Source organism: Lampris incognitus, chromosome 5 (assembly GCF_029633865.1).
Source record: "Lampris incognitus isolate fLamInc1 chromosome 5, fLamInc1.hap2, whole genome shotgun sequence".
Classification (NCBI taxonomy): Eukaryota; Metazoa; Chordata; class Actinopteri; order Lampriformes; family Lampridae; genus Lampris; species Lampris incognitus.
Window position 1 is genome coordinate 33,370,718 of NC_079215.1, and position 12,601 is coordinate 33,383,318.

General features: G+C 48.6%; 1 protein-coding gene across 1 annotated transcript; it reads right to left on the reverse strand.

The window, feature by feature from the left end:
- Window positions 1–702: 702 nt before the first annotated feature.
- On the reverse strand, window positions 703–5,493 carry LOC130112966 (perilipin-2-like). The gene is made up of 7 exons (XM_056280486.1): window positions 5,467–5,493; window positions 5,082–5,277; window positions 3,939–4,021; window positions 3,687–3,833; window positions 3,514–3,609; window positions 1,616–1,798; window positions 703–1,062 (listed from the first exon to the last, which is right to left on the reverse strand). The coding sequence occupies exons 1-7, from the start codon at window positions 5,491–5,493 to the stop codon at window positions 703–705; spliced, it is 1,092 nt and encodes a 363-aa protein (XP_056136461.1).
- Window positions 5,494–12,601: the final 7,108 nt, after the last annotated feature.

The window sequence follows — 12,601 nt, forward strand, 5'->3', positions numbered from 1 at the left end:
TCCATTGTTAAATTGAACATAAAAAAGCCAACACTGCAAACAGTACTGAAAAAATGGTTATTAAACGTTTGTATTGCTGGGCTTAAATATTTACTAACTGACATGTCATTACTTAAACCCTAACGATAGACAAGTCAAACCTTTATCAAGTTTGACTGTCCTTTCCATTTAGTTTTCTTGCCAAATCTGTTGGTCCCAGGAAATGCATGGCTGTAGGCTAATGCTACAAGACTTCCTGCTCAAATGCAGAAAAGACAGCTGATGTACTGCATCAGCTGCATTGCAATATGTCAGGTTTTCACTTCCTAGGATATGTTTTTTTAAGTCTTGGAATGATTGCCCCTTAGCAGGAAAGTGGTAAAGTTTTACACGTGATCAATGTTTGTACGATTCTAAACCATAACTACTGTCAAGTGTAAGAAAAGTCCCTCAAGAATCTGGGTAAATTGTAAAGGCAAGAGTTCAGGTAATGTTTATATAGTTTCATTTGGATGAGACGAGTATTTTTATACTCTTTACATTATTGACATCAAAAGCCAAGTTCCAATTTAAAAGACATGGGGATAATTATAAGATTAGGGAAGTTGCATTGAACAATTGACAATATGCATCTTTAAATCTTAGGTCAGTCAGTTGACAACATTCAAAAAAAGACCAGTGGCAGTGAAGTAGGAAGACCTAATTGAAATCACCAGGTCAACATCAAGGATGCTCATTCTTTGCATTGCACTGGTCAAAAGGAGTAATCTTAGGCTTCTTTCTCCTTCGACTACTCACTGCAACTTCGAGTACAGGACACGTTTCAGAAGTAAAAGGACCCAAATGTGAAGTGGAGGAGCTGTTGTTTGAGGCAAGAGCAGAGTCAAGGGAAACCTTGCACTTGCGTCTCCGTTTTTCATGCATTTGGCAGCATAAATTGTACACTTGTGAGATAAAGAAGTACACAGAAAGAGCCTGATGCTGAATATGCTGTGGCAGGCTGAGAAGGCCCCAGGCAAAAGTCAGCCCGCTGGTCTGCATTTGTTGAACCAATCCAGGAGACCAGCTAATGCTACGCACAACCTGTTGAGCAGAGGACAAACTAATTAGTTAACCATTACTGGAGTCTCTGAACTTCAGCTCTTAACGTCAGAAATGGCTTACTGCATTAAAACCCAAGCAATGGGTTGATGATGAAAAGCTGTCTAAACAATAAGTAAAGTGATGATTAACTAAGATTGCACATATGCAATCAGAAATTATTAAAAGCAACCTCCATACCTTCATTACTTGCTTAGTCTGAGCAGGACACTCTTTAGATACCATTACGCCGAGCATCTCCTGCATAGCATATTACATTGTTTTACTGAACAAATACGGGGAAATAAATACATTTCCTTTTTTTCCAACAATGTGTAGAAATGATACACTGATTCACTGTCCAAGCATGTTATTGCCTTCTAGAGAATTTAACAGCACAAAGCACATTGTGTGCATATATACTGACCACAAATTATGTAATCTGTGAAGAAAAGTGACTTGAGTCTTGTGCCAATTCAACTTGGTTCTGTGCTAGCTCCATAGTAAATGAACCAAGTGATCCTGAATCCAATATGAAGACAATGCTAATTTGTACCCCACCCCTCTTTGCCCGAAATCCACGAGTCTCCTCACTGCAAACCTTAACGTGCATCTGGGCTCCAACCTTATGGCAGGTTCTTCTATACAGCTTGGCAGTGAGTGTGGCCACTCGCACATGGCAACTGGTGCCGACTGCGGCAACTTCCAATGCCTTAGCTTCTTGTTCTAGATAAGTATACTGCTCAAAAAATAAAGGGAACACCTAAAAACACAATATAGACCTTGATGAATGAAATATTTCAGCTGAAAATCTTTATTTATTAAACAGAGGAATGTGTTTAGAGCAAAATAACCTAAGAATGATCAATGGAAATCAAAATCATTAGCCCATTAAGGTCTGGATTCAGAATCATACTCAAAATCAAAGTGGAAAATGAGAACATAGGCTGATCCAACTTCTGTGGAAATTCTTCAAGACGATTCAAAATGAGGCTCAGTAGTGTGTGTGGCCTCCATGTGCCTGTATGCACTCCCTACAACGTCTGGGCATGCTCCTGATGAGACGACGGATGGTCTCCTGAGGGATCTCCTCCCAGACCTGGATCAGGGCATCGGTCAACTCCTGGACAGTCTGTGGTGCGACATCGCGTTGGCGGATGGTACGAGACATGATGTCCCAGAGGTGCTCGATTGGATTCAGGTCTGGGGAACGTGCAGGTCAGTCCATAGCATCAATGCCCTCGACATACAGGAACTGCTGACACACTGGCCACATGAGGACGAGCATTGTCATGCATGAGCAGGAACCCAGGGCCCACTGCACCAGCATATGGTCTGACAATGGGTCTGAGGATCTCATCCCGGTACCTAATGGCAGTCATGGTACCTCTGGCTAGCACGTAGAGGTCTGTGCGGCCCTCCAAGGATATGCCTCCCCAGACCATCACTGACCCACTGCCAAACCGGTCATGCTGAAGGATGTTGCAGGCAGCAGAACGTTCTCCACAGCGTCTCCAGACTCTCTCACGTCTGTCACATGTGTTCAGTGTGAACCTGCTCTCATCTGTGAAGAGCACAGGGCGCCAATGGCGAATCTGCCAACCAAGATGTTCTCTGGCAAAGGTCAGTCGGGCTGCACGGTGTTGGGCTGTGAGCACAGACCCAAATTGTGGACGTCGGGCCCTCATACCATCCTCATGCATTCTGTTTCTCACTGTTTGAGCAGAAACCTGCACATTAGTGGCCTGTTGAAGGTCGTTTTGTAGGGCTCCGGCAGTGCTCCTCCTGTTCCTCCTTGCACAAAGGACCAGATAGCGGTCCTGCTGCGGGGTTGTTGTCCTCCTGCGGCCCCCTCCACGTCTCCTGGTGTACTGGCCTGTCTCCTGGTACCTCCTCCATGCTCTGGACACTGTGCTGGGAGACACATCAAATCTTCTTGCCACAGCACGCATTGATGTGCCATCCTGGATGAGCTGCACTACCTGAGCAACTTCTGTAGGTTGCAGATACCGCCTCATGCCACCTCTAGTGGTGAGGGCACTAGCAAAATGAAAAACTAACCAAAGATCGGCCAGAAAAGATGAGGACAGGCAAATGGTCTGTGGCCACCACCTGCAAAGCCATTCCTTTTATAGGGGTTGTCTTGCAAATTGTCTAATTTCCACCAGGTGGAAATTAGACAATTTACCAGCAGGTGAAATTGATTCACAAATCAGTGTTGCTTCCTAACTGGACAGGTTGATATCTCAAAAGTGTGATTGACTTGGAGCTACATTGCATTGCTTATGTGTTCCCTTTATTTTTTTGAGCAGTGTATAATGGAGGACAGAAACATGCTGTCATACCTGCATCCATGATTAAGTTTGAATACAAGAGACTAAGCTTTGACTGTCATCATTTATGGCAGCCACTGTGACTTTCACATTTAACATTCACTCACCCATATATATCTGCGTTAGTCAAAGGAAGCAATTGGGCGACCAGAGCCTCTGCTATGCTTAATACGGAGTCCACTCCCACACTAGTCACACTGACAGTGTGACTAGTGGTCTCACTAGTGGTTTCCACTAGGGAGACCACTCACTAGTGGTTTCCACTAGTGAGTGGTTAAGCCTGCTGTCACCAGCCATCTCGTTGACAGGATCAGACAAGTCTACCTGCATCTTCCCAGTCACCCAAGTGATCGTATGTTGAACACAGTCCATGGTTCCATTGCTTACAATGCTCGCCATATCCTTGACCTCATGCATTTTATTCTTGGCACTGGCAACAATCTGGGTGATGTACAGGGTAAAAAGCACAGAGGTGATTCCTGTACCTTGGTTTCTGATAAACTGCTGTTTATACTGTTATTTGTACTTAAGGGAAAAAAAAGTGACCTGATGTGTAGGTTTCTGGAGCACGGGGAATGCAGTCTCCATCCAATCCAGACCTTTGCATGCTATATCATTCACAATGGAAACTAAAAATAAAAAAAATTCCAGGACAGAGGATGCCACAGAAAAAAACTTTTATTTTTGTACAACAATGAATACTGTCCTTAAGGCGGAGCACTGGCGCGTCCAGGTAGCGTGGCGGTCTATTCCGTTGCCTACCAACACGGGGATCGCCGGTTCGAATCTCCGTGTTACCTCCGGCTTGGTCACGCATCCCCACAGACACAGTTGGCGGTGTCTGCGGGTGGGAAGCCGGATGTGGGTATGTGTTCTGATCGCTGCACTAGCGCCTCGTGTAGTCGGTCGGGGCGCCTGTTCGGGGGGGGGGGAATAGCATGACCCCCCCCCCACGCGCTACGTCCTCCTGGCGAGACTCCTCACTGTCAGGTGAAAAGAAGCAGCTTGCAACTCCACATGTATCGGAGGAGGCATGTGGTAGTCTGCAGCCCTCTCCGGGGGGGAACTCCATACATTTAGCACAGCAGATGTTTTGTCTGTATTTAGCAGGGAAGTCAAACCCAGAACTCAAGCATCCACCTTCATTATAAGGTGAGAGTATGCTGAGAGTATGCTGACTGAATGAGCAGTGGTTTTTGACGCTGTTGAGGTTACACACTGGCCCGATTCTGGATATTATGACCGGCAAACAAAAGGCCACAAATAGTTGTTTCTCCACGTCCGACGTGTTTGCCCCTCGACGTCAGTCAACTTTTAAAATGGGTCCTCACATGCATACCTCACCTTTCTCACATTCTTACAATGAATGGATTAATAAGCCAGGTAATGAATTTCATAAGCAATTACGGTCGAGTCAACCCTCACCTCCAACCCCCCCCCCAAAAAAACGAAAACAAAACACTGTCCAGGAGTTTAACCGTCACAAAAGGAAATATTTAATCAACATTGGTTAAAAGTGTCAAACAGGTCAACAAACAAGAAAATAAAACCTCAGACTCCAAATCAAGCAGTTTTTATATCAAATCATTACAGTGACCATTGGGTTTAAATGGGGGGGGCTTGCGTTTGAAATTCGTGACCAATAGCTTGCGATGAACTAAAAACATATGCAGGAGTAACACTGCTTACCCTGGGGCTCCAGTTTGTCAATGAGAGGAGAAATCCCTCCATAGGCAACTTGGTTGAGCGTCTTCATGCGACTCTCCACCTCATCACACGCGGACTTGACGCCGGCGTGTCTGGACTTGGCGTCGGCGTAAAACTCCGACACACAGACGCAGGCTGAGCGGACCACGGACAACTTGGCCAATCTGACCAACGCATTCTGATACAAGAAGGAGAAATGGCCTCAGCGAATTAACTTCAAGTTTACGGTTTCAAAACAACATTAAAAACGCACCAGATGAAACGTTTACATTTTAACAAGGGGGGTTGCCGAGGAGCAGCGCAAAATGCGGCTGGTGCTAAAACGGGAGAGGACAGGAGAGGTGGAAATGGCAAGGATTACATTCACCTGATTCAACTTGTTGTTCCTCGGCATATTTCTCCGTACTTTGATTAAAAGAAATAAAAAAAACACAAAACAAGAAACTTTTTCGGTCACACGTAGAATAACAATCACTTTTACCCCAAATATATCGTGTTGCACAAGAACACCATTAAACGTAAAGGATAAAGTACTTACGTTGCAACAAATACTAGTTCTAAACACGCTGGTGTAAAGCTATCTTTCCTCCTGATCCAATGAAATGTGGGACATAGTTTGATGGGGCTTCTGGCTGCTCACCTGTGGGAACGCTGTTCTCGTGGTATGTCAACAGGTGAACCAAGGCGATGACGTAGAAGTTTTTTTTTAATGTGAGTAGTCAGCGAACATTCACCTAAGCACAGGGCACAGCTGATCGTAGGGGCTACTGTGGGCCCTATAAAGTCGTCTTATGTAAAGGCTCATGGCATATTTCTTTGTAATAAGCGGTTCGGATAATGGATGGATGGACGAATGGATGAGGCCTCGGGTGTAGCATTTGCCACGTTTATACTTTCGACCGGGAAAACGTGTCACGATCCTGACATCCACCTGGTGTGACTATGACCCCACCCGTATGTCACTCAGCTCATTGGAGCGTTTATTTTCTGTCGTTGATGAAATATCATACTGCGGTTTCTGAGACAAACAGCCTTTGAAAATTTGATATTGTAACGTGCATGGATAAGTAGACACGTTGGTCCTTGACTAACAGGTCGAATCCTTTAGTCGACTGGTTAACGTTGTCGCTTGTGAAGCGGGAACCACTAGTTCGCGTCCCGGCTGTGGCGGTCTCTCAGACTGGCCCCCAAATTTGCTACTGTAACGGGGGCAGTCCTATGCTGGTCAGCCTGCTGCATGCCCGTCACTCTCATCATTAGCTCTGCGTTGTGTTCTAGTTGGGTGGGGCCCCAGGTGTTGTGGGGGCCCTCAGTCTCTCATCATCATCATCATCATGATCAAGGAAGGAGGGGGGGGGGACACACAGGACTCTATTTGGCCCACCTTGCCATTTATTTTGGTTTCAAACCCTTCGACAAACGTCCAGTCCTCAGCGGGAGCGGTGTTTCTTACGGACGTGGGGGTCGAAGTTCAACCACTGCCCGAACTTCACTCGTGTGCGTTAGAAGGAGAAACCGTCCACGGGACTCCGATGTAAGAAAGGATAAACAAGTATTTTATCCTACAGCTTGCAGTATCTTCTTACAGGGATACTCAAGGTTACGTTCTCCTCAACCAGCAAAACTGTCCTACGGTAAGAAACACGTGTGGCTCGGCTCGATTGCTGCTTGAGACTCCTCCCACAAAACAAAAATGGCCTCTCCCGCGTTCCCTCTTCCGTGTACCCACAAGACCTCTCTCTTAAAGCGACAGTACATGTATATGACGGTCGTTGGAAAACGTACATAAAAGTAAATGACATAAAACAAAATGTAGTAAACACAAATAACAGCACACAGACAGGATTTGGTGATATTTCATACTCAAACAAAATAAAATAAAAACATTAATTTTAACCTGGTTACATTCACCCCTCCTGAAATTCACCAACATCCTGACAGCAGGATAAAAAGAGAAAGAGGAAAGGAAAAGCCCATCACTGACTACTGGCACAAGTGAAAAGAAGGACCTAGTCCTCCAGTCAACTTAGGAGCTACCTCGGTTACGAGGTTCAGAAAATAATGAGGTTGATCAAGTCTCAGTATTCCCCTAGATCAATGTGACGCCTGATACGCCACACCATGCACTTGGCCCAAAACAACCCTGTCTGATAGACACCTAATAACTCACATTAAACTAGTTTGAATGACTCCAACCTCCATCAAAGTTCAAACCCTCACACTCCGTAGAAATGGCATCTGAGCCATAGATTCTATTAACCTGTTCACTGACCTCACCACCCTCCCTGTGCGTGTCCTAACCCGACCATCGCTCTCTACTTGTGTGCGTGAGACAGTGCGAGCTGCAACATCTGTATCGAGTGAGTGTGGTGCTTCTGTGTGCGAATCAGTGTGAGATATAACACCAACATCGAGTGAGTGTGATGCCTCTATGTGTGGTGCATGTGTGTTGTGTGGTGCGTGTGTGTTGGGTGGAGTCTGAGCAGTGGCCCCCACAGGACTGACTACCAGACTAGACGGAATGAACTCTTCCGCTTCTGCCCACTCAGATCTAGGCGAGTCTCCAAGTGATGAGACTGCTAGCCCCACTGCATCCCCTGAGACCGTCAGGCCATCTGCACTGTCCTCCTCATCGGACTCTGCGCAGTCAAGCAACTGACTGGTTGTACTGGACTCCTCACCCTGATCTAACTCAGGAAGGGGCAAGAAGTTGACCTCCAACAAACGGTTCCTGTGCACCACTCTGGTGTGCCCCTCTGCATCCTGAATCTTGTAGACGTGGATATTGGGGTTGACACCGACAACCGTGTACACTCCGTTCTCCCATTTGTCAGCCAACTTTCTCTTCCCTCGCTCACTCTGGTTCGCAACCAAAACACGATCCCCGACAGACAGGACAGTGCCCTTGGCATGTCTGTTGTACTGTCGCGCCTGATGCTGCTGCTCAGCCGTGGAGTGCTTCTGAGCGATCTCCATTGCACTCCTTAGACAGGAAAGCAGAGACTGAGCATAAGAGTCATAGTCAACAACGTGAGGATCATGCAAAACCTGCCTGAACATAACATCCACCGGCAGTCTTGGGACACGCCCATACATCAGGAAGAAAGGTGCATAACCCGTGGTCTCGTGAACAGTGGCATTGTACGCGAGCGTGAGAGAATGGATCTGCTGAGGCCACTGTTGCTTCTGCTGAAGCGGAAGGGAACGGCGCATATTCCCCATCGTGCGATTAAAACGCTCTGTCCCGCCATTACCCATAGGATGGTAGGCCGTCGTGTGGGACTTCGCTACACCCGCCAACTTGAGAAGCTCTGCAATCAGGTTACTCTCAAAGTTTGTGCCCTGGTCAGAATGTATTCTCTCTGGAAACCCGTAAACACAGAATACATGATCCCAGAGTTTCTTGGCGACCTGCTTCGCTGTCTGATTAGTGCAGGGGAACGCGTGAGCAAGCTTAGTGAAGTGGTCAGTAACCACTAAGACATCGACTGACCGCTGCTTACTGTCCTCAGCGGACCAGAAATCCATACACACAAGCTGCATCGGTGCGGAAGTTTTAATGCTCTCCAGGGGCGCGCAAGCAGCTGGCTCTGGGGTCTTCCCAAACACACATCTCCGACAGCATCTGACATATGCTCTGATATCCCTCTCCATGTCAGGCCAATAAAAACGCTGCCTTGCAAGAGAGAGAGTACGGTCCTGGCCCTGATGACCAGCGTGATCGTGGATGCCAGACAGTGCCTTGTCTTTCAGACTCAGAGGTAAAACATACTGAGACCTCCTCTGCTTGGACACTGGGTCCTTTGTCACCCTGTACAAGACACCATCATTGACTTCCAACTTCTCCCACTGTTTCAACAGCCTGAGGACCTTCTGGTCAGCACCATGCCTCTCACGTCTCGATGGCCGCTTCCGAACAGCGACAAAGGGCAACACCTTGGAGATGCAGGGGTCCTGCTCCTGACTCAACCTGAGCTCCTCGGTGGATAACATTGGCAGTGTATCCTGACCACCCGACAGATGCTGAACGTGCTGGACCAAACTGAGTGCTGTGAATACTGATGCATCAGGCCAGTCACATTTGGCTTGACAAAAAGCCCTGACCTCAGCTGCATCACAAGCAAACCCAGATCGCGCACTACTCAGTGTTTGGGACTGGCAACTGAGTCTGAAAACATCCTGCACAGAGTCCCCCTCAACCCCGTCGGCTTCCTGAACAAGGGCCGGGTAGGGCTCCCTAAGTAGCCTCTGACTGACGGGCTTGGAAAAAGGGTCGCGACTCAAGGCATCCGCCACCACGTTTTTCTTCCCTGGCAGGTGTTTGAGATCGAAAGTGTAAGACGCCAACTTAGACACCCAGCGGATCTCACACGCGTCAAGCTTCGGCTTCGTTAGGAGATAAGTCAGCGGATTATTATCTGTCCAAACGGTGAAGCTTTGACCCTTCAGCCAGTGGCTGAACTTTTCACAAACACTCCACTTCAGCGCCATGAACTCCAGTCTATGAGCTGGATACTTCCGCTGTGAGGCACTGAGGGACTTGCTTGCAAAACCAACAGGTCTGGCCTTGGACTCTCCTCGGGGCACTTGAGACGGCACCGCGCCGAGTCCGTCCAAAGACGCATCGACCGACAAAATGAAAGGCACCTCAAAGTCTGGATGGGCAAGCACCACACACTCCAGTAACATCGTCTTCAACAGATCAAATGCTTCCCCACATTCCACCGTCCAGTCTGCGGAGGTAAGCTTACGGAAGCTGCCATGGGGCTTCTTATCCTTAGCTGACCTCCCCCTCCTCTTTTGTCCAGCTGTAAGGGCGAACAGGGGCTTAGCCACGGAGGAGCAGTTCGGGAGGAAATGCTGGTAGTAAAATACCATACCAAGGAAAGATTTGATCCTACGAACAGAAAGCGTGCACCCATCACCTTCCATGAGATCCTGCACTGTCATGTTGGAGATGACCTCTACTTTGGAGGGATCGACAGACACACCTCCGCCATCAACCACGTGGCCCAAAAACCGCACCCGCTTCTGCAGCAGATGACACTTCTTCGGAGCCAGTTTCAAGTTGTTCTCCCTCAACCTCTGAAACACAGTGCGGAGCCTCGACAGAGCCTCAACCTCTGACGGCGCGAAGACAAGAAGATCATCAAGATAGCACAAAAGCTTCATGAAGTTCAGATCCCCAAAGATCCCAATCATCATTCTCATGAAGGCTGCAGGGCTATTACAAAGGCCCTGTGGCATGCGATTGTATTCATGCAACCCAAGGGGAGTCGTGAAAGCAGTGTACTTCTTGTCATCTTCATGCATTGGGATGTTGAAGAAGCCAGAGGTGAGGTCCATCGTACTAAAGAGGCAGTTACCACCCAGCGCGGCAAGACAGTCCGACTGGTGTGGCAAGGGATGAGCGTCTTTCAAGGTCCGAGCATTCAGCCATCTGAAATCAGTGCAGATCCGAAGCCCGCCATCCTTCTTCCATACCATAACCAGCGGTGAAGCGTATGCGCTCGAGGACTTCCGGATAATCCCTTTCTCCTCCATATCAGTGAGAACCTGTCTCAACTTCTGATAGTGGGCTGGGGGAACCCTCCTGTAGGGCAAGCGAAAGGGGCGCCCATCCACCAGATGGATGCGATGTGTGTATCCTGTGACCTCGCCACAGTCCAGAGAGTCCCTGGAGAAGATGTCATGGTACTCGGTGAGCAGCTGAGTGAGCTGGGACTTGCATGCCTCACTAACCTGACAGGAGCTGAGGTCAATGTCACTGAGTCCGAGCTCTGACAAACTCCTAGCCGGCTGGACAGGGGGACAGGCACTATCTGTGGCGTTGGACTCATGCCTCCCTGCAACTGATTGCAGTCCCTGGAAAACATTAAAGTCCTCAATCGCCAAGCATGGAAACACATCAGCCAACTTGCAGTTCCTTTTCAGTGTGATGGCTTTGTCAGATGGATTGACAACAGTCATGGGTACCCACCTATCACCCCAGAGCGGTGTGACAAGTCGACCTACGAGGACACTGCGTGGCATGGCCTTGGAGTCTGTCGGCTCCACAACAACAGTGCTTCCAGCTGACATAGGCACCTTAGCAGGAAGTCTGCCCCAGACTAAGTGCTCGTGCCTCGGTAAGAGTGTCACGGCCTGGGTGAGCTTAACAGTACCTATCTTCTCAGGAACTGCACCACCCCTCCAGCGCTCTACATTCGTGAACATGGACAAGAACTGTTCAACGTCAGGACTAGACGGATGTTCCTGTCTGGACGCGATGTCCCAGTACTCAGTACCACTCTTGAGTACATGGGCCACATGTTTAATGACGTTTGTGCCGACTATCAGATCATCATGCTGACCGGGCACGACCAGAGTGGGTATGACAAAGGAAACACCATAAAGCTGCATGTTGAGGTCATAAAAACCATCAGGCCTAGTCTCCAGACCACCGCAGCCAATCAAGACAATGTTCTCTTCAGGCTGCTGCTTCTCAGGTAAAACACCCCCAGAGCGGAGCTTCTCTACTGCATTTTCACTGATACTGCATGACATAGAGCCAGTATCCAACATGCCATTAAGCTGCACAGTCTGGTTGACAAGAACAGGAGCATAGAACAAGTCACTGAAAGCCTGAATCCTCTGTGTCGCCTGAATGACCATACGCGAACCCTGAGGTGCTTTGGCACACTTGTCTTCATACAAGTGAGCCAGGTCGGAGACATCAGTGAGGGATACATCTGCATTACCCACACCATCCCTCTCTAGGTGTGGGTTTAGTAGTTTAACGGACGAGACTGACGACCAGCTCTTCCACCAGGCTGAGAACGGAGCTGGTTGGGCGGCTGAGGGTGAGGACAGTCCCTCTTCCAATGACCAGGAGACAAACAGTTTATACATCGGTTCTCCCGGCTGCAGTGGGAAAATGTGGAGTGATCCGGAGACTTACAAACCCTGCACAACCTCTGTGGTGCGTCTGGCACCCGCCCTGCGGCGTTAGCTGGCGGTTGAGTCAGCGTCGGTGTCCGGACTGCAGCGCTAACTGGAACCTGAGTCTGCATTGTGACCAAACGGTCTAGCAAGCTCACCAAACTCCTCATATAGTCATCACCGCCAGAGACAGGTGCGGGAGACGGTGCGGGAGACGGTGTAGGAGACCTTGCACAAAATGGTATAGGAGATGACGCATGAGCCGGGACGGGAGATGGCACCACCGGCACGGTCGTGTTCAAGTCGGGAGCCATGTCGACTACAGGGACATGAACCTGTGAATGGAACCTACGCTCTACCGCGCCTGCTTCACGTTGTCCACCTGCAGCAACACGGGACTTCCTCTCCAGCATGTGCTCATCAAGCCTCTCCTGGATCTCGCTAGCAGACCATTTCCCTGCGGACTTGAACTTAAAAACATTGGCAAGAGACTGATCTGGACAGTGTTTGATAAACATCATGCTTACCTTGTGGCTTGGCTCTTCAATACTACGGCCCTGCCACTTCAAGCATTCGTCAGC

Coding starts and splice junctions, on each gene's coding strand:
- LOC130112966 (XM_056280486.1), bottom strand. CDS start 5,493: ATGCCGAGGAACAACAAGTTGAATCAG. Junction 4,022..5,081: donor TGACAAACTGGAGCCCCAGG/GTAAGCAGTGTT, acceptor TTTTATTTTTAG/TTTCCATTGTGAATGATATA. Junction 3,610..3,686: donor CTGATCCTGTCAACGAGATG/GCTGGTGACAGC, acceptor ACCACTAGTGAG/ACCACTAGTCACACTGTCAG.